This window comes from Tachysurus vachellii, chromosome 13 (assembly GCF_030014155.1).
Source record: "Tachysurus vachellii isolate PV-2020 chromosome 13, HZAU_Pvac_v1, whole genome shotgun sequence".
NCBI lineage: Eukaryota > Metazoa > Chordata > Actinopteri > Siluriformes > Bagridae > Tachysurus > Tachysurus vachellii.
The window spans coordinates 10,114,775-10,138,266 of NC_083472.1; the positions used below are offsets into that span (position 1 = coordinate 10,114,775).

Here is a 23,492-nt window from a genome sequence, read left to right on the forward strand (position 1 = left end):
CGGTGCCATTTTGTCACATTGTATACCACAATACACTACCTTACTATTAGAAACTGCAGCCTTCAGCATACTAATGAGAGTGCTTAATAAACAACTTCAAATGCACCTCATTTAACCACAGTCTGTTCATGGTTTGTACATGTTTCATCCAGGGATAAAGGTTTCATGAGTATTTTTCAGAGTATTAACAGATCCTTAGAGCTAACTCTGTTAAAACTAAACATTGTAAGAATAACTTTTCATCCACACTGTTCCAGATAAGGTCTTTAAGAATGATTATGCATAAAATCTGTCAATCGAGCTATCCATTTTCTGTACCTCTTATTCCACACAGGGTTGTGGGGAGTCTGGAGCCTATTCCAGGGGACTCTGGGCACAAAAAGGAGGACACCCTGGATGTGTGGCCAGCCCATTGCACACACACTTACATGCCTGTTCACTCAAAACGGACAATTTAGAGATGCAAATCAGCCTACAAAGCATGTCTTTGGACTGGGTACCTAGATTAAACCCTTGAAGTACAGGAACTCTCCACACACAGGGTTCATTACTGTATCTACTGCATCACCACGATCAATCATGTTTAAAACTTTTTATTTTAGCCAGTGTTGTCTTTAACAATGCATACATTTTATGATTAGTGTAACAATTTTAGAACAATCATCAATTACTTTCAGAAACATTTAATCAGCCCTTGTTTATTTTAACTTACCACATATTTAAGAAATCATACAGTACACAAAGCAGACAAACGGATTTCTCTCTTTCCATTTACACGACACATTTTATTACAGAAGAAAATTGCCATTTCTTGTATTTCATGTTACATTAAACTAACACTAGCTCTTGTTGGAAATTTACTGAATCACTGCAACTAAGGTTTCACAGAGACAGCAGTGTCATTGTGCTTCTCAAACCTGTGTTCTAGAAAGAGACATTTCAGCATCCCAATCCAGCACTTACTGTAAATTGCACTCTAAGCATACTGTTAAGTGATTTGGCATCTATCAAAAACCCTAAAATGTAAGACTTTCTGCCGTGCGTTATTAAAACTAACATTTTGTATGTTTGCTGTGTGTTAACTATTTCTTGTCTGAAATTATTCTTTTAAAAATATACACAAACATTGTTATGCACAGACCACTTTACAAACTAAAACCACATATTAAACAGTGAGCCATATGGACCGCCGGCTTTAGATATCATCAGGTACACATCCACTCATAGCAGTTCAATAAAAAGTTCAGCATTAAAATCACTGCAGTATGTAGCATGTGAATTTTATATCTTTTAGAGTCATTAAATGTATGTATTCATCCCATGCTGGCTTCATGATACTCATTAAAAATTTGTACAACATTGTGAGGTATAAAATGCCCACATTTGCACAATGGAACTGTACAAGACATATACAAGACATAAACTCTATACTGATGCAAGTGTTCAAAGATTTTCTATAGACAAAGCAACATAACAAGTGAATATTTAATGTGTTTACAGTTGACTGATTTACTAGCAACAATGTCTGCTAAATAGGCTGCTGAGGAAAAAACAGTCCTTCCCATCAATAATATTTTTTTATTCTGCTGAGGATGCTTGCTTCATTTACTTTTGTTTTTTTCTCTTTGCTTTAAGTTTGAATATAGAGCTACAGGACAATTCAAATGGTTTTTACCCACTTTCATCCAAGATTACAGATGTTTTTAACAGCCTTGTTGCTTTCCATTTGAGAAATATTGCACCGTTTTAAGGAACATGTTAATACATAAATACATTTAAATCAGAAAACCAGAATCAGAAAACAAAAATATAAGAAGGCAAAAAATCCCATGTCACAGAAATTCTGACTGTGCTTTTCTAAAGTCCGTATTTCTGGAGCAATTCTGACTGCCACTGGCGCTTCCGTTCTGGGAATGCCTGAGGAATCCTGATTTGGCTAAAATCCTTAATGCACTGCTTCATCTCCTCTTGAGCATTGGGTCTTTCCAGAGTTTTTCTGCGCACGAGTCCACCCTCACGTATCCCCACGCCACTGGTCAACGACTGGAAGAGCTCACTGTTGCGCCTTTTATCTGGAAGCTCCATCCACTGCACGGAAGCACCCTTCTTGGGTGGCCTGCCGAGGGTGAGGGTACTGGGGGGGCGAGATACTGAATGCAGGGCTCCACATGGTGCCAGGGAGCCTCCAACTACCGCTTCACGGGGCACCACGATGGAGCTTCCATCCTGGGGTGATGTGGCCTCTGAGTGGGTCTCTGAGCTGGAGGTAGACAATTCGTTCAAGGAAGCTCCACTTTCACTGCCCTTGTCTGCCAGCTTCTCAGGCTTGGGTTCCTCACACTCTGCTCTCTGGGACACGGTCCTGCAGGCGGGCCCTGACACACAAACAAGAACATCATTAAGATGATAAAGATTTAATAATTTCTTTATACAAAACACATGCAGTAAGCAAGATATATTTATATATTGATATAAAACATTTAAAGCTACAGTACTGCACTCTGTTGTGTTTTTTCTCTCTCAAACAATTATCAATTCCCTCATAGGCTCAATCAGGCAGGCATACAACACTCCATTATTGAATATGAATGATATGATATGAATCATATCTCGTAAGCTGCGTTTCTGAGACTTACAGTAAATTGCTGTAAGCTCTTACACAAATCAACACAGAAATGAATGCTTTATGGGGGAACCAAAGAGTGGCAATGGATTCTACAAATCAAAAAATTTTAAATAAGGCAACCTACATTTCCAGTGGAAGATGGTGTTATTTTTTACAGGCTCAAAAATATTGTGTTAATTCTGTATAATCTCTTCCTATTGTTACTCCATTATATGGCACTGGAACCAAAGAGGTTTTTGGCAGAAAACGTTTAACCTCACTGAGCCACTGAATGCCATATGCAGGTGCTAACTGGTGATCAAAGGCTGATACAGAGGCACCAGGGAAGCAGAGATCCGCTCTCCCTAGGCTAATTATACCTGGAGGCATGCCTGTAAACAGACATTCTCTCTCTCTCTCTCTCTCTCTCTCTCTCACTCTCTCACTCTCTCTCTCTCTCTCTCACTCTCTCACTCACTTACTCACCACACACAGACACACAACTCACACAAACACACAATTGCCTGCCCTACCCTGTCTTGATTTTACAAGACTGTCATTATATCCATCCCAACAAGCATTCCAGCCATTTCATTAAAAAAAAAAACAATACCTAAATCATGTATTGGTATTCAGTGATCTAAGAGGTGCACTGCCTTATGGCACATGGGTCTGTTCATGATTTATACACTGAATATTTTCACAACATTAAATCACACAGACATCACATAAACATCACATAAGCATAAAGCCATTGGGTTTTTGTACCCCTGTGCTGTATTTATTTATATGAAAAAAGAACCCTGAAGCAACCGAGCGATGCGGCCATAGGCGGCACCAGAGAGGGGTTAGGCTATGGATGCTGAACGCATCAATGATAAATTGCCCATCAGCCACAACAACCGCCGCATTGTCCTGATTTGAGACTTCAAATAGTGTTATAGTGGTGTTATTAATATATTTATTATACTACCCAGTGCTATAGGTGTTTTTTGTATTGCCGTTGACTGAAATTCTGAAGTGTTCAATTAATGTTTATAAGAAATGATTTCTATCACATTATACTATGTACTATGTAAATCCACACACTCTGGCTCTGTTCTACTCTCTCTCTCTCACTCTCTCTCGCTCTCTCTCTCTCTCTCTCACTCTCTCTCGCTCTCTCTCTCTTTGATGTCTTTTCAGAGTATCATACACTGCCTGATACACTGCAAGTCCTGTCCCATGCTGTGTGCTGTTTAACTATCTGCCGCAGTGGCACTGTGATGAAAGAATTTTCAAGAAAGAATTGTATATGTAATATGCCACCCAACCACTTGTATTGCTGATTGTAGTGGGCCTGATGATGACACGTGAACATGCATAAAGTATGATGCTAACGTTGAAAAAATAGATGTATCTGCGTTCAGTATCTGCCTGTGCCTTTCCAGTGCAGTAAGCAGTAGAATGTGCATATATACAGTAATTATTATATACTGTATACAGATAAGAGAAGACTCATTAGATTGTGGGACTAAAAGCAGCAGGTTCAAAAGCATTCTGTCCTGTGATGAAAATTTTTCTAATGAAAAAGGCAAGCATATGTTTTTAGATTTCCATTCACCTCAGAAAAGGTGAATGGAAATCCATCAAGGAACCAAAAACTATCTGCCAAATGAAACCTTATTGTTATGCTGTACTGAGCAAACAGACTCATTGTAACACCATCATACTAGAGCAACTTGGCTCAAAAAAAGGTTAGGAAAGTAGTGAAAAAACTATAGAAAAACTATAAATAGATTCAATATGCTGTAATAATTAAACCCATAGGTGTTTACAAGCAAAAAAGCATGTATTCACACTAAATAAAGAAGCTGTCTATCTAAAATGTGTATCCTTGATAGGAAGTTATAAAGTCAGCCTCATGCTTCAACCCTCATACTTCACTCCTAACCAAAGAGCTATTATGCTGCCAGTCTGTTGTTATTATATTATCAGGGCATAAATCTCTCCTCTACAAATTCCATTTCTACCTAAAACTGTGTTTTATTTTCTGTTAGAAAAGGTAAAAACATGGCTGAAAAGTGCACTTGATAGACAGGTCATAGAAAATAAAAAATGAAACCATACAGTAAGTTCATGACATGACATTTAGGCACTTGTGACCCTTCGTATTCCATATCCCTCATAACATGGCAACAAAATGATTCAGGAGAAAGCTTCTGTTACCCCGAGTGCACATCCCAGCCACCACCTGCAGTGTCTAAACTAAGCGTAATGGACGTTTTGTTACCAATATGTGGTGTTAGTGCATCTGTGACATTTTGGGTTACTATAAGTTTTTAGATATGTTTAACCATTGTACGTTTGGTGGCACGTTCTGGTATGCAGAGAGGTACCTTATGTTGCAAGTACTGTACATCTGCAATACACACACTATAAAATTTTGTTCATCATAGGCTATGTAGAAATACCCCCAGCTTTCAATGTGAACATTTTGCCATTAGCTTTACTAAGGTTCTTGTTAGCAAACACAGGGTGAGTTTGAACTTTAAACCTCAGAGGTAACATAACATATAACTCCTCTTAGCATTACTGTTTTTTTTCCCAATAGTATAAATGTCCATGCCTCAGTAGCTGTTGAGCAGCTGTCTCACACACACAAACACACTACATTTATTTCTCAGTGCTGTGCTGTCCACAGGGACAAAGTCACGCGAAGAGACAGAGGGATCTGGGACCTGAAGATCTACTCTATATGAGCCTACAGAAATGTAGAGTTAGCCGAACATACAAATACACAAGTATTCACACCACACTCTTTGGATTGTTGACCAAACATCAATACAATTTCTGGAGTTTATTGGCCACATGGAAAATGAAGTAAACGAATATTGATGAATATTAAAATAATTCAATATTAAATGAATATTGAATTATTTATTTAAATCATTTTCATAATATCAAGTACAGTGTGCTTTGTATTTTGGTTGGGTTTTGTGTTAAGCAGCAGAAATGCAATTTATTGTTCCACACGAGAAACATTCATGTCATTCACACAATCACATTTACAGGGCTCAATTTAAATGTGTTTTTAGAAAAAATACATTAATCCGGTTCTGTGACGAATACCTTTTGCCACATGCTCCATGGATTATGGCTGACACCTTTATTAAGCCAGTTTTAGCTGTTTTGGCTTAATATTCTCCCAACATTCATTCATTCATTCATCTTCTACCGCTTATCCGAACTACCTCGGGTCACGGGGAGCCTGTGCCTATCTCAGGCGTCATCGGGCATCAAGGCAGGATACACCCTGGACGGAGTGCCAACCCATCACAGGGCACACACACTCTCATTCACTCACGCAATCACACACTATGGACAATTTTCCAGAGATGCCAATCAACCTACCATGCATGTCTTTGGACCGGGGGAGGAAACTGGAGTACCCGGAGGAAACCCCCGAGGCACGGGGAGAACATGCAAACTCCACACACACAAGGCGGAAGCGGGAATCGAACCCCCAACCGAAGGCGAACGTGCTAACCACTAAGCCACCGTGCCCCCCATTCTCCCAACATATTCTTGCCAATTCCCACCTTCTAGATGTGTTGACGGGGTGGAGGCTAAACATGAGCTCCCTTTCAAGCCACCTCAGCTTTCTACATTGTTGCTCATGTAACATTACACAGAACACATCTGGAAGAAAATGTTAGCTATTCTGTATAAATAAGCTCCACAGGCTCTGTGATTGGTCAGGGTCAGTCTGCTCAACAGTGAAGTGTGTGATGCATTCCCATTCAGGGGGAACCAGCAGGGCCAGGTCTGCTGATTAGGACTCCTGGTTCAGATTACTTGGCAATCTTAGGGAATGGATGCATCATTCAGAACCTTTTAGGACATGTTCTTTTTCATTTTAGGCTTGTAAAATCCTATTCTGAAGAAAAATGTGCAAATTTGGTACAACCCAAGCTTGAGCAGAAATATATGTCAATATATAAGTCAAAACCTCTATTATCAAGTCCAAATTAATCTTAAAGGGGACAAGGCCAAGACAAGATCAAGTCCAAATGAAGCAAGACAGAGACTGAAAACCATCAAATCCTTTTTGAGTTCAAACCTGTACATCAGTTTCATATGTGCAAAAACAATTTAGCAAACTTGCTTTTGACAATGGATGTATGTACAGTAACTGGCTTAACTGCAGATGACAACATAAACATTCCTTTTACAAACTTGGTCAAAACCAATACCATACTGAGACTAGATTTGAATTCTACAGACCTAGTTGTTAATGCAGAATATGAAAAACAAACCCTCTAATCCACTACAAGAATGATAATGACTAAAGAAAATGATAATTATCAGCACAGCTGTCAGAAATGTGTTAGTGGGCAGGCACAGAATTAGCGCCCATCTAATCGCTGTGAGAAGTCCAATTAGCCTCGACAGAGGTGCTATTTAGAACACTTTCCCCCCCAAAAAACTGAGAAAAGCTGCTTGCTATTTGTCCTGCTGTGCCTAGATCAGTATGCTGACAGCAGTACGATAGAGGCCTTGCATATTAATGCTGTCATGTTACAAACATGGAATCAATCCAACAATATCATTGTCTAGCATAAATTAAGTCAATGCACTGAATCTGAACAGAGACTAACTGCTGAAATATCTAGCACAGTTGTGAGGACCAGAATGCATTCACCGTTTGTCTATAACAAGTCAAGTCAAGAAGCATTTATTGTCTTTTTATCCATATATAGCTGTTGCAGTACACAGTGAAATGAGCCGACGTTTCTCCGGGACCATGGTGCTACATAAAACAAAGACAGAGACAAGGACTTAGTAAGTAAGTCCTAGATACATAAAGTGCATCTGTGCAACCTGGTGCAAACAGTGCAGGACAAAAGACAAACAAGACAGTGCGGGACAAAAGACAGTGAAACAAAAAATACAAGACATTACACAAAAGACAATACACAAAAACAGCGCTGACCAACGTAAATACTGTATGTTCAATCAATATTACGTGTAGAAATACTTAAATCAATACATTAGTATTATAGCAGCAATTACATGAAGTATTGTAATGTATTGTGCAAAACAGCAATCGGCTGAAATGTGAGACAGCATGTACAAAGAGCAAAAACAGTGTGCAAAACAGCATGTAAATAGTTTGATGTGATGATGCTGTAGACATGGATGTAAATTGGAAGAGTGTGTATTTGGTGTGGGTCATTTGTAGTCCATACAGTTGATTGTGCATGTGTGTGTTGTGCTCAGTACAGTTTAGTTCAGTTATTGAGGAGTTTGATGGCTTGTAGAAAGAAACTGTTACACAGTCTGGTCGTGAAGGCCAGAATGCTTCGGTACCTTTTTCCAGATGGCAGGAGGGTGAAGAGTGTGTGTGAGTGGTGTGTGGTGTGTGGTGTCATCCACAATGCTGTTGGCCTTGCGGATGCAGTGTGTGGTGTAAGTGTCCATGATAAAGGGAAGAGAGACTCCAATGATCTCAGCTGTGCTCACAAACCGCTGCAGAGACTTGCAATCCAGTGTTGAAGATGTCAGTGAATCCACTAGCTGTTCTGAGCATTCCCTGAGCAGGAATGTTGTCTGGTCCAGCAGCCTTCCGTAGGTTAACTCTGCATGGAGTTCTCCTCACATGGGCCGTGGATCAGATCACAAGAAGAAATAAAAACACAGAATGCTATTCCATGTGAATACTAAACTGCTCATCATTTCCACAACAGCTAGTCTGGAGCCATAAAAGCCCTAAATTGCTAGATACGGGGGTTAGGGGTAGGTGAAATGAGATACCTATAATGCAAGGAATGTTCCTAATGAAACCTTGAGGGAAAAAAAAAACAAAAGAGGATGGAAAACTGAAAAAATGAGAAAGAAATCATATATATTTCAGAATAGCGGTAATTTCTTTGGGTGACACATGAATATGAGAATACGAAGAAATGTAAATCTATAAACATGCTGAAATACTGAAATGATGTCACTAATTTGAGACCAAGCACTTGCAATTTGAAAATATATATATATTTTTTTACTCAATTGTATCTAGGACAATCCATGTGAAATGTCTCCAGGTCGACTGGAGGGATATTTATTACACTTGGACCTTTCAAAAGCAGTTGAAAAGAGAAAAAACAAGCTACTGTATAAATGTGAAATTTATAAAAAACAACCTTTATCATCCTACAAATGCACACATACAAATGTTTGCCTAATTGATCTATTGTTTTATGTATTATACCATTGTGTAATGTATTACTCTTTTGTCATGGCTAATAGTGTGCTGTAGGCTGATCACCTGTGCTTAAGAGCAGCAGATGTCCTTAACAGAATAATTCTCTCTAAGGGCCAAAATTGTGTCCTATAAATAGTGTGCAGCAAAACTGTGTAAACATAATGTGTTCTCTCATGCTTTCACAGTAATCAAACCCATAGAAATCTCCATCTGTGGTCACATTCACGCCTGGTCTAAACTAGGAAATGCTGTCCTTTAACGACTCTCATTTCCTTTTTCTGCACTGCTGAGTATCATTTCCATCTACTGATCCTTTTATATTAAGGCAGATACTAATTGAGGCCTTACATTCTCTCTTTTAATGCCCTGCGCAGTACTCAATTATGTTGTCTTTTTTCAGCTCACCTGTGGTGAACTGCTAAATGTACTCGCACCTGGAAATATGGACAAAATTCAACCCACTATGAAAAAATTGACAAAAAACATGTACAAAAGAAAGGTAATGATATCATCTGTAAATGTGAGAAATCCTCTATAGTAGGCTTCAACACAGAACCCATTCACAATCATCCTTGTCTTTTCATAAATGTCTTTTCATTTCATAAATGGCAGGATCACTCGGCACTTTCTGTAATTTAAAACATCTCGTTGCTATGGATCACACAGCTAAGCGTACTGCCTGTATGATCTCTGTATACATTGCATATCCTTTTGTGGGCATTATCTCATTAAGATCCAATGTATACTTAACAGGTTACCATAAACTTTGCAAACCAGCATGTCAGCTCTTTATATTTGGCACGTATGCATGTATTGATGCACAAAACCTCATTAGACTGAGCCACTAATGATGCCACCGGTCGCTCTGCAAGAGGCATTGATTGCAACCTTCTGGGCTTCTGCATCAGTCACTGCAGGCAGTACGACTGATCTTTTACCAGGATGTAGCTTCAATGCACTGTTAAATACACATAAGAGGTCTTTAATGAAACTGGTTAATTGTAGTATAGCCAAGTCCTTTTCTTGGGTAGCTGTATTAGAATCATTTGATCATCAATCTTCAAGTGGTGATTATAGCTTTATTTTGAATAGGCAGCCTTAATACCAGTTGACACCACGTTCAATGTTGCTGCCAAGCAGAAATTATATAAACTGAAATTATGGGCCATGTGAATGTTTTAATGACACGGTCAGATGTGGCTAGAATAGTAATAAATTAAAAACTAGAATTACCATCACCACTGATGTGTGTCACCTCACTCACTACCTGTGTGAAGCCACAGTTGTGAGCTAATAAATTTGCTTTTGGTACTTGTTACAAAAATTAGCGCACAGTAAATATCCATTAGTTAAGAAAGTAAGCTGCCTTGATAGTTCAGAAAATAATGAATAAGAACCACATAGGGGTTCAACTGTCTTTTAATAAACCATTAGCACACTATGTTTACAAAACAAAACATGTGCACTAAAAACCACACAGACTGTATACTGGTATTCTGTATACTTTTTTATGTATCTGTCTAGGACTAACTCTAAAGTTAAACCCTAATCCTAACCGCTAATCGTAATTGTAACCCTAAACCCTAATCCTAACCCCTAATCCCAACCCTAACCCCTAATCCTAACCCCTAATCCCAACATTAACCCCTAATCCCAACCCTAACCCTGACCCCTAATCCAACCCTAACCCTGACCCCTAATCCCAACCCTAACCCCTAATTCCAACCCTAATCCTAACCCCTAATCCCAACCCTAACCCTTAATCCCAACCATAACCCTAATCCCTAATCCTAACTTTAAACCATAACTCTTAACTTAAACTCTGATCCTTACCCTAACAATCTTACACTGTCTGTACACATGCACTTAGGTCAAAAGTTTCATTTGACTTTTGAACCCTTAGTTCTGTGTTGTCTCTTGTAGCTCTGTGTCTTTATGTATCACTGTGGTCCTGGAGAGATGTTTTTACTATGAATCAGCTATAAACAGCTGAAATGACATTAAAAACTTTTTGACTTGACACATGACTCTTTTACAATCATAATACATAAATGTACAGCATATAAAGTCATCAGATTTTAAACTAGCATAGAAATTTAATTTAGAATAGAGATAGTCCAAACTATTGTTAGCATTACCTCATTGCCTACTGTCCTTTTGAATCTTTTTCTGCTATGTGGAATAAAAAAAAAGAGAAACAAAATGGAAAACCGACAAATCAAGGCTAAGAATATTTGTTTTGCACATCCATTTCATTACCAGTTCCTGTCCTTCTGCCAGCAATCCTTATCTAAATGAATGAAATTATTGCAAACTTTATTTAACTGATAAAACCTACAGCACACAACTTGCAGGCTTGTTATCTGCTTGATGGCAGTGTGTCATTTCATTCCACGGTTAGAAAAGCACATCCATCTCTCTTTGAATGCTGATGAGTACCATAGTGGCGTACAAGTATCAAGTAAATTCCATGGATGAGCAATCAGATGTCAGATGCTGACAGGTCCCAGAGTACTGGGTGAACAAATTCTCTATGGGGTCAGTATGCATGATTAATGTATCAGCAGCACATCTTTGCTGGATTTTTTTTTTTTCAGAAATTTAAAATTGTAACTAAAAGCAGCCACACAAAGTGGAACCTGAATGCCAGATCATATACTGTTTATAGCTTCCAGTGTGATGGGATCATGCTGGCACATCTCACTACCTTGACACGGACATATTTTACACACTTTCTACAATTTTACCCATCCGATGGTTCTTATTTTCTCAATGAGAACGATAAGTCTATAGTGAACAAAAAGATTTTAATGTTAACTGGAAGTTATCAATGTATAGAAATGTACCTAAATACGGTAAGCACAGGTTTACCACTTAATTATGTGCACTGATCTCTACATGGGATTCAGTGAATTTTAATAATTTTTTATGACAGTAGTGGCTCAAGTGGTTAAAGCTCTGGGTTGTTGATTAAAAGGAAGGGGTTCAAGCCTCAGCACCGCCACGTTGCAAGGCCCTTAACCCCTCGGGGTGGTACATCATAATTGCCCCTGTGCTCTGATCCCAACCTTCAAATCGCGGATATGTAAAGAGCCACTGTGCTGTAAATCAGCCACTGTGCTGTAATGGATGTCTTCTTTTTTTCTTATGATGATGAATCTAAAAAAACTTTAGTCAAGAACTTTCAAAATAATTCAGCTTCTATTTTGCTGTGCATCTTCAACCTTCACATTAACTGAAAATATGCCTCCTTATTTCTTCAGTAGCACTACTTTATTCTAACACTAAATAACAAAGGATGATTGCTGTTTCATGATGGTGCCCGGGCCTCTAAATGATAAAGTATTTCAAGGTGGTATTTACAATCAACCTAGTCCCAAGTTTAAAACAGGAAGAAAATCAATAGCGGGAAAAGTAACCTCACAAAAACAGACCAGGTTTGAATATAAATGGTGTCAAGATAAAGAAGATGTAGAAAGGCTCCTATTCTTATTCTTATCTGTTATAAAGGATGAACAATGATGGACAATGAAAATAATCCTAGATTATTTTTCAGCACAAAGATAATTTGGAATAATTTTATTTGTATAGCACATTTAACCTGTATTAAACATTTAACAGTATATTTTCTTTACAGAAATATCTAAATTTGGAATAAATATTTTAAATGTATAAATGTATTAGAGAGTGGGATTATATACATTTACCAAAGTGAATCATGTCTTTATGAGTATGACTAAAATGACAGAAACACACACACACACCCACCCACACACACACACACACACACACACACACACACACACACACACACACACACACACACGCACACACTTTAACAACATTCTTGACAGAAGCTGTAAATGTCTATGCACAAATAGGAAATAACATTTAATTATAATGTATTTTTAACGAATACAATGTATTCCTTATTTATTTATTTATTTATTTATTTATTCATTCATTTATTTAATACCAGCTGCTGTAATGAGAAACAGAATCAGCTAATTGGAATTATGTTTTTTTCTGTTTTTGTTTGAAAGCTAATAGACAGATAACTACACTCTAAGCACAGAGGTGAGAGATCTGTTTACTGCAAAACCAAAGCAGAGCAAGATTTATAATATAAAGTTTAATTTTCTCTATTGTTAAGATTTTATTTCATCTTTTCAAAGTGGAAATGACATAAGGTGTTTAATGACGTTATTAACACGGAAATAAAAATATTCATATGGAAATAATGTGCCTTAAATAATTACAGTGAATAAATAACAAATTACTGTCATCATTGCTCTTAGTACATGATTGCATTACACTTAGCAAAAAAAATTGAGATTTTATTTTGTATATTTCATCATCCAACCTCTGAATTAATTTCTGGTTACACCATTGTTAGCACAACACACAACATACTCCTGAATTGTTTGAACACACAAGTGTGACTTACATCAAATACTACACACAGGCATTGATTTATAACTCTTGTTTCAGACTGTGGTCAAACCAGCCACAGTGCAAGATGTACCACAGAGTGCACGATATACAGCGGTTTGTAGTAACTACTTGGCAAATGATGTGCTTTGAACATGCTGAAAATTCTAGACAGTGTAAAAATGTTAAGCAGCAACGTTAGTAGTATTTTTTTTAATTCACATGGGCTGAATAAAATTCTACAAAAACACATTTGCACTGTAAATACTACTAATGACCTTTGTAGCACTGAATGGTTGTGTATGTATTTCTTACAAGATCTAACGCAACATCTGCATTTTTGTAAAGCTTTATTGTCTAAGTCTATTGCTGACACTATAATTATATTGAGAAATTTCCCCATTGTGGGACGAATAAAGGTATACCTCATCTTATCTTATCTTATTTTATCTTATCTTATAATAAAACGGAATGAAATAAATGAAGATCATTTAAACACAGTCATAGGTACAGCTGTGCTAATTTTACTGAAAGGATATACACATAAATAAGCCTGCATTACTGTAATATGTTAAATTTGTACTATCGTTATGCAATGCCTTCGGAGAAGAATCTGAAACATAAATAAATAACAGATGAATAGATAAAATACTTGATAGCACAGTTACAGTTTTTTCCCCATTAATTGCATAATAGAATTTTATCAAGATATAAAGATGATGCACATAAATTGGATATTGTATGGAATAACCTCTCATGAAAAGATGAACCATCATGAACCATCCAAAAACATGCGAATAAAAAAGGTCAAACACTGTTTAATTATAAATGAATTGTCATGTGAGAACCCACAACTCCTGCATGCCTCATGAGAATAAATAATTAAATAAATAAAACTTTAGGTAAATAAATATTTACCTGATTTCTTGCATGAGTGAACAACCGTAAAGGACAAACTTCATTTTTGACGTATTTGTCCCACAGCAGCAGCCTTAACTCTCCTGTTCAGTGTTTCAGCTGTTTTGTTACAAACAATATACTATTCTGTGGAATATATATATATCCCTGGAACCTTTTATTATGCACATCCAGGTAGAAATATCTGGCCGCAAAATATTCGTAGTTCCATAGGCAAAGTCATGAATATGACCTTGTTTTTATCAAAAAAAAAAAAAATCATTTCTGATGAAAGGGTCCATATTTTGTGAAACAGGCAATCAAGCTTTTTTATGGAGCCTATTGTCTGGACTACAGCACAGCCAACACTGCAGCTTGGGGAAAAAAAATGCGTATAATTTTAGAATTCTGTAACCAATATAAAATTGAATAAAAAATTGTTCTTTGCACATAGTCCTGGCATCATTACCAAGTTACATACTAAAGCACTGAAATGCTGTGAAGGGAATGATGTGCAGACTCTATTTAATCAATAGGTCGATATTCAGCTATACTACTTATGTCTATAAATATTTTAGTCTCTATATCAAGTCTTCACACCGTCCATTAATGCTTATCATCAAAGATGATTGATTTTTTTTATATGCACTGAGCCTTGACCACCACAATCATCTAGTCCTCAAGCTCACACTGACAAAAAATTGAGCTGTTTGTTCGAATTTCTGCTCTCATTTTGGCTGCTATGTCATTTAGATGGTTAAGACTGAAGTTCTAAACAGTCACCATTTCTTGCCATTTCTTTTTTGGTGGTGAATGGAAATATTCAGTCAACATTCATCATACATTTCAATTTGCTTTGTCAGGTAGGAGATCTTGACAAAAGCACTCCAGCAGAGAGTGTAATGAAAACAGGCAGAGTCATTTACTTTTGCGGACAGTTACGACTGATTAGGACCAGCTCCCACCACCCGGGATGGAACTGGAAGAACAACTGCCATCTTAATCATAAGGGTGTGTGAAGGTACCTGGAGGATGAGCATGTCTGACAGATGACAAGGATTTATTTGTCAGCCTCCTGTGTATGTGTCTGTGCAATCTCCATGCTGAGAGAGATGCAATCAGAGTTTACGTTCACCCACAGAGACAAAGCGCTCACCCATGCATATCAGTCACTCATTCAGTGGAATAATAATGAGACATGACGATATGCCACTGGGGTAAGGACCACCCTATTACACACTCACTCACAGACACACAAGAACATCCCAGCAAATATGCAGCACTGAAGCTAACAGATGCTTGGCACCTGTCTTTGCATCTAAAGATGACCTTTCGGATATGTGCAGTATAACGGCAATTGCACAGCTGCCCTAGATATTCTATTCAAAAAAATGCCACAAGGAAATGTTTAACAGCAGGACTACATTACTCATGTAAAAAAAAAAAAATAAATCAGGCTCCGGCAAACTGCTGCAATAAGCCGATCAAGAGTACTTTTGCATACAAAGTAGATGGATTTTATTCCACTACGAAGCTCAGCTTCTCTCTGTGATGATTGGCAGATCTCTCAGTCCTGCTAAAAGCTACCAATAATTGAAACCGTAATGCACAGTTAAAGCTGCATGAACATTAATGTTACCTATTCAGTCAGATTCAGAGTGGTGCAGTTGAAAGCTGGGGTAAGTGCAGACATTTTATACAAAAATGTTTATATATATATTTTATACAATGTACTGATCGTTAGTCTTTCGCAATTAACATTTAAACTTATAGTAAATTACATGTAGGTAACTCAAAGTTATGAAATTGGTAATTAGCTATTAAGGTAAAGTAAGGTAGGTAAGGTAAGGTATTGCATTGTTTGTAAGGTAAAGGTAAGTTATTGTCGTATACAATACAACAAAATTTTGTGTTGCACCTCTCAGACAGCATGGAGGACATTTAAACATAACACACTAAGAGAAATTTCAATTATTACATAAAAAAAAGAAGAAGAAAGAATAAGTAAACAGACAACACTGTATGTATATGAGATTGTACAGAGGTGTAAGGCCTTGATTAACAAATTGTAGAATGGGGTAATTGTTAACTATTAAAAATCAATGTATCAGATATAAACGTTAATTTTTAAATATCAATTTAGTAGATAAAATGAGCTTTGTAATTAGACAATGTATTTTCCACAGGAGAAAGATTAGGCACTGATAGATTTATTCAGCTTACTTTCCAGACATACACAAATTTCCAAATTTTAAAACATTTAAAACAAGTGTGTATTGAGTAATGCCAGGAGATTAAGCAGAATATGCAATACACTGCTTTAAGATAGAAAGAACCTGTACAAAAAGATGTCCATAAATATGTAAATCTAAAAAGAGTTTGCTTAATAATTTATTTTGTATGAGCATGGGCAATATGGCAAAAATATCATGACAATACTATTCAGTGATGTTTCATCCATCGTGATATTTAGCTGCAATGTTTATTTATTGTCTAATTAAATAAAATGGCAATGGACTGAAAATAACATATTTTGTTGTTCAGTTTTTCAGTCTAATTACCAAACTGAAATGGGTCTGTACTGACATTACCTGTCTTCTCAAAGTATTATAATTTAGTGTTTGAATTTAGAAAAGTGATCGACTTATCCATCCCTAATATGAATGAATCTTTAAACTGGCCACTCTGGTTGACTGTCCAGCTTCAGTTCCTGTACATTAGTGTTCTTGTGACCCCCATTAGGCAGCAATTTTGAATATTTACCAATTTTCCCTGTACTGCATCCATCTCTGACATGCCAAAACAAGTCAGTGCCCTTCCTCAGAGCTCCCTGGACAGCCATCATTATGCTAATCGAGTATGTATGAGGAGGGAGTGAGGGAGCAGGGAAAGGGCTACCCATGAGGCACACCCATCATTTAAAACTCAGATGACAAGGCCTCCTGTGACCGCTCTTCTCAAAATACTCCTCTCTCTCTCTCTCTCCTCTTCCTCCTCATTTTTTCTATCTATGCTCTTGTCTCGCAGTCCCATATCTGTCTTTAATCTACTTCTTCATGCAATGTTCAGTTTGTGCCCTCTCTTCCTTTTCCATCTCCCATGCCATCCCACTTTATTGCACTTTCCTCCATTTTTCTATTAAAGATTTGGCTCCTTGACTGTACACTTTCCTACCTCTATTCTCTAACACTCTGTTTTCCACTCCTCATGCTGCCTCTGACTGTCTCTGAGACTGCATAAAGTGTACTGAACCTTCACAATGGAGACTGTCAGAGGTAAAGAAAGAGTTATGGGTGTGAGAGCCTTCAATGGGTCTCTCTTCAGAGGCTCAGAAAAGAGTGACTGAGAAAGACAGAGGCAGAGTGAGGAAGAAAAATGCTTGTGATTTTTACTCATGTTGTAACTTCATGATGTAACACTAAAGACACACGCCGTCTGGTTATCTGTGCTGTGCAGTGGTGGGATTAACACTGAAGTTTTATTAACTTTCTTAAAACCACAGACATGCTTCCTTCCAGTCAGTCACTTGCACTTTTATCTGTGTGTTTCCTCCATGCTGCCTATTCATACAAGGGAGCCTTATCTCTGTACACACTCTCGCAGACCAACGCACACTCAATCTTGTAATTCCCCACACACACACACACACACACACACACATATCTTTATATGGACACATAGCTCTGTTGAAACACTTTGAATCCTACAGAGCTTGACAGCACAGATTTAACCACAGAACTGCAATTCAGTCTCTGTCAAACATCAAGTCAGACATGAATTCAGGCTTGAATCTGCTGTGGTTACAAACCATGTACTGCACACAAAAGTGCTAGCAGTGGGTTGTTTTTTTGTGTTTTATCAAGTTTGGGTTAGACATGAGCAAACGGGGAGAGAGAGAGAGAGAGAGAAGCTCTAATCTAACACAGAGCGAAAAGAAGAGCGAAGAGGAGCATATAAAGCTTCTCCTGTCCTTTTAATATATGTGTGATATGGTAGCTAGGTAGTAAGTTCAAGTTGGATATAGTAACACATAATAGGTCTCATGCAAAAATCCATAATTAAAATCCACCCTGAAGCCGACCTCACCACTACCACTACCATACACTCCTGATTGATTTGATACCTGAGGGAAAACGATATAATGAGCAGACTACTGCACAAGACCAGCAAAGAATGGGATGATATTTGTTACTTATTGGTTAGAGTGCAAGGTAACACTACTAATGCAATTTATGGGCTTTTATACACTTTCACTTATTCATGCCTGTGGCAAAAAGGGCTCTAATTATCACACTCTATGTGTGTGTTAAACAGGAAAGATGATGATTAAAAGTGGGCACAATAATTAGAGGATTTCAACAGAAATGTATCAAAAGTAAAAAAAGAGAGGTGTATCAATATGTAAAAGATGAAGCATGGATGAAGAACTAAATAAAAGAGTGAGGAGAGCTTGTGATGTTCGGCAAAGGATTTGTTCATTACTTACTGAAGAAGATGTATTCAGTGTAGCTACTCCAAATCTTATCGTCTCTGTAGTGGTTAACAAAGGCAGATGTCCCTGTGGAATTGCAAGCCACCATATGAAAGCCAGCCTCACTCAGTCTGTCGAAGGCCTGCTCTAGATAGGTGAACTTCAGGTAAAAGCGGGACGTGTACTTCTCAGGTGGCCGGTCTGGGTCACGGCTCTCGTTCAGACTCTCACCGAACACCTCTTTGGCCAGAGCGATGCGCCCACACACCATGATCCTTGCCACACGCCGGAACTTGGCATCTGCTTGGTTGTCTCTCACTGTGGTATAGGAGCCACGGTAGCCAAGGGTGATGAACCCTGACCTCTTATCCAGGCTTGGAGTGCGTCCAGGCAGCTCGCTGCTCTGAGAGCTCTCCTCAATGTCACTGTGGCAGCCTTCATCATTGAGTGAGCCCTGCTTCGCAATACGTGGTGGACCCAGCAGCCTCAACAGTTCATTTAACTGGAAGTGCTCAGCTTCACGCTGTAGGCGTTCACGCTCCGGAAAGTGCTCGGGCAGAACTACGTGCCGGTCACGCAGAAAGTCCAGGACGTATCGGAACAGGAAACCATCACGGTCAATGAAGAAGCGGCCACGGCTATCACGGGGCAGCTCACCAGGTGCCCTCCGTGCAAACATGGCATGAAGAGTGGTGTCAGGAAAGCTGAGCAGAGTGGTGCGCTTTGTCACATACACTTGCCCACCAACATTCAGCTCGATCACCTCTGGAAAGGGGCTGCACACCTCGCTGATGGGCAGCACCGTCTCCTTCATGGCCATGGTCCAGATTGGAGAAGCAGGAGGAGAAAAGCTACAGCTGAAAGAACACAGGAGGTCAGAGAGCAGGACTGAGGAGATCCATGAAGTAGCAGAGGACTGACTTGGACTGGAAGAAGATGGAGCTAAGAAACGGCTTTAGCACTTCAGCAAATAGGTATGAAAGTTTGAGGTATGAAAGTAGGCTACATCTCTACTGAGAGAGACAGAAACAAGAAAGATAGAGAGAGAGAGTAGCCTAGTTGCTTCAGCTCCAGCAACTTAAGATAGAAAGCGAGAGGAAGAGAGAAGCACAGGGAGAGGCACAGGGAGAGGGAGAGGGAGAGTGTAAAATCTCACTGAGAAGCTTCACATCATTTGTCCATGGTCTGGGGAAGCCACAATGACATCATTCACAGTTCAGGGGGAGGAGCAGCCAAATAGCTCTGCCTTTTAAAGGAGCAGTAAAGCATCAGTACATTAGTAAAGCTTCTGAAAAAAAGCTCTAATATAAATCAGTTCCTGATTAAAATAGTAAACTTCAGTACATTATGGTCTGTTTGTAGGAGTGTCGTACAATTACGGCCTCTGCCACAAAGCTGGTATGTTGTCAGGCTGAATTCCTTTTCATGTTCTGGCACAGGAGTGATAAAAACAGGCATGTAATTTGATATTCTCTGGAGAATAAAGATAGATTAGCTCTGCTTCTCACATTGTCTCTGCCAATCCATTACAAAACACACACACACACACACACACACACACACACACACACACACACACACACACACACACACACACACACACACACACACACACCTAGTATACCACAGCTCCATCTACTGGACATTCATAACAACAAATGTATTGTATTGAACCAGGTTTGGACCTGAATATAAAAAGTGAAATAAAACTGACATTCAGATACAATTGAATCAATATCTGAGCTTCAATATCACTAAAAGTGGCCCACGTCTTTTACAACTGACTTAGATTATTATATATGTATATATATCTACTATTTGTGGTAACAATAACGACATGAAGCTGTCTCCTACCTGAGCCTTGTAACCCGGGTAACATAGTAAACATCATAACACCTCATTAATGACTCCCAGAGAGCTCAACACACTCATTATTCAAAATTTCTTGCTGCTGTCCTAGTAGGCATAAAACATAATTTGTATTCATTGGATAATATACGTCAGTGGATTAGATGAGAAAATAACATAAATCAGATTTGATACCAGTTAGGTGTTTCAGGTCCATGTCAGACATGATGCCTCAATACTCAGTATTGGATAAGAACATTCATAACCTTTCCATATGAAAAACTAATAACCTCAGTGTCATTTGTCAGAGTTACTTTGAAAATGCTACCGTGTCTGACCATACTCTGCAGGGGAAATAATAAGCATCTTGGTTTATTTATTTATTTATTTATTTTACTGCTAATCACTACCTCCTTTCCTCTGGCTGTTTTAATTCACAGAGTAGTAATTATGCCAAGTCGATACGCTGTCGGTGTGGTTATTAACAGTGACACATACTGGTCAGTAACTGCTTTGGAACTATGAATATGTTGACTGATCAGGCTTAATGATTCCCCCAAGGCTCCTGCTTGAATATAACCAGTATGTCGACTCAGTCCATAGGCAAGGACAGCTTACATGACATCCGACCTGAAGCTCTGACAGTGAATATGTACATGTACACCAAGTGCCTTGATATTAATTACTGTCTCATGGTCTGACATCTCCTTAATAGCCAGTTTGTCCTTGGTATCAATATTACAAACACAGAAGGGAACTCTTGATACTGCAGTGATTTTAAATCAGCCCTCTTCCACCTGCACTGTTAATCGTTGCCTCACTCTTACACACCTCAACTGATGCACTAATTACCATGTCCTTTGTGAATTTAATCAGGTGGATGGAGATAGATGGGGTGTAAACACGTATCTGTAGCTCGCAGGTTTATATGCAGAAGATGAAGTGATTCTGCTAGCAAAGGAGAGAGAAAAGCAACCCAGGTCAGGCTCACTGTATAATCAAAGGACTGAATGTGATCACCGATTCTATGCCAGACGATTATCCTTCTTTCACACATCCAATCTCCAGTCAATCAGCTCTCTTATACTCCATTGTGCATGCCACACTCTCGCCACTGATTAAATTTCTAGTTAAAGCAAGGGGCTGACCCTCTCACAAGAAGGAAGTATGCATTATTGCTTTTATGAGTCTGGAAGCAAATCAGTGACATTAACCTGCCTGCTGGATGCAGTGCTCATGAAGCAAACTTCCTGCTCAGCAGGGTAACAGAGTGTGGCCAATGACATGGTAAATGTCAAAATGTATCAAGCGCACTCTGAAGCATGCTGCGCCTCATAGGAGACTGGAAAAGGTGTCATTTTCATCCTGATGTGATATAAATAATCCAGTGTTACCAGTATAATTGAACAAAATAAAAAAGTCAGCAACAACAATAAGCACAAACCATATTAAAAAGTTTCAAAGCAGCAAATACATTTAATCACTTTAAATATTTATATATGATATAATGCTGCAATAATCTCTGGAAAATTGTCCCTAGTGTGTGATTGCGTGAGTGAATGAGAGTGTGTGTGTGCCCTGCGATGGGTTGGCACTCCGTCCAGGGTGTATCCTGCCTTGATGCCCAATGACGCCTGAGATAGGCACAGGCTCCCCGTGACCCGAGGTAGTTCGGATAAGCGGTAGAAGATGAATGAATGAATGAATAATGCTGCGATATTCTCTTTTGCAGATACAGAGTGGGAGAGTGGAAAGGAAATGAAAAATCTGGCCTGATGGTCCTAAACAAGTCCTTCTCTATGCTGCAAATCTGCTTTGCCCTCAGCAGGGAGAAAAGAATGACAAGTTGAGATGAGACATTCTCTGTTCATGAGGCATGAAGGCCTGCAAAGAAGCAAGGCCCATGTCATTCTCACACTGGGAGCAATGATGGGGAGAAAAAAAAAGACATGAGCATGGCTGGTTAGGCTGGCATTCACCAAGGTTAAAATGGAGGTTAACATTTAGCAGGGGACCGCTTTGCCTCTGGCTATTTTTATTGCTAATACAAATCAAACACACACCGTTACGTGTGAGCAGAAAATAAAAGATTTTGTGCAAAGTTGGTCAAAGCGTCTTTTCAAATATTGATGTTACAAGCAAGAACACAGCTGAACACATTCATAACACCAAAATACATGACACACATAAACTACGCTACATCTTGGGTACATATTTAACATTACTGCCAACAAGGCATATTAATAAAATGAAGGACTTAAATGAATAAATGAAAAAGAGCAAAATTCACCATCATTAAGTTAAACTCTGAATAGATTACTGTGAACAATGTTGATTGGCATCTCTAATCAAGTGATCTCTTTTACACATATTTGGAAAGTAATGCAGAACTGATTTCACAGGTTTGTACACCGTGAACCTCGGGAACAACACCATAAAAACACGGCTTTTGTAATCCAAGCTTTTTATGTGCTGCAATCCATGACATTCTTATTAAAATCATATCAATATCACTTTTAAAGTCCTCAAGGAATGTCATAATGTTTGTTGGCCAGCTGATCATCAGAGCCCACTTTGCAGATCTGTCAATTGTGCAAATTCCCTCTTGAAATAATATCAAGGAATATCAGAACTCATCTGTCTGTGGGTGCAGTGTAGCTCCTGTTGCAAACCCTCTTCATCTCATGTCTACACGTCACTCAATAAACAAAGGCTCCAGTGGCTTGTAATTTAGGCAAAAACGGTTTACTTGAAATATCAAGGCAGTTGTTGAGGTAATCAGGAAGCATTTATGTAAAACATGTATTTTTGTGATACAAGGTATTGTTAAATAGATTTCCCAATTCGCCCTGTCAAAGATGGTAATACTTCATACTTCAATACTATCATAATTACTGCTGAAACGCCACTGAATCCATCTGAACTGATCTTTCATAGAGAATGAATGACCAAAATTTTTACTAAATGTCTCCAATACTTAAAGGCTGCAGAGATGTAAGCAT

General features: G+C 38.5%; 1 protein-coding gene across 1 annotated transcript; it reads right to left on the reverse strand.

The window, feature by feature from the left end:
* Positions 1–682: 682 nt before the first annotated feature.
* kctd8 (potassium channel tetramerization domain containing 8) lies at positions 683–19,803 on the reverse strand. The gene is made up of 2 exons (XM_060885858.1): positions 18,658–19,803; positions 683–2,375 (listed from the first exon to the last, which is right to left on the reverse strand). Exons 1-2 carry the CDS (start codon positions 19,460–19,462, stop codon positions 1,858–1,860), a joined length of 1,323 nt encoding a protein of 440 aa, XP_060741841.1. The 5' UTR covers positions 19,463–19,803; the 3' UTR covers positions 683–1,857.
* Between the last annotated feature and the right edge of the window lie 3,689 nt (positions 19,804–23,492).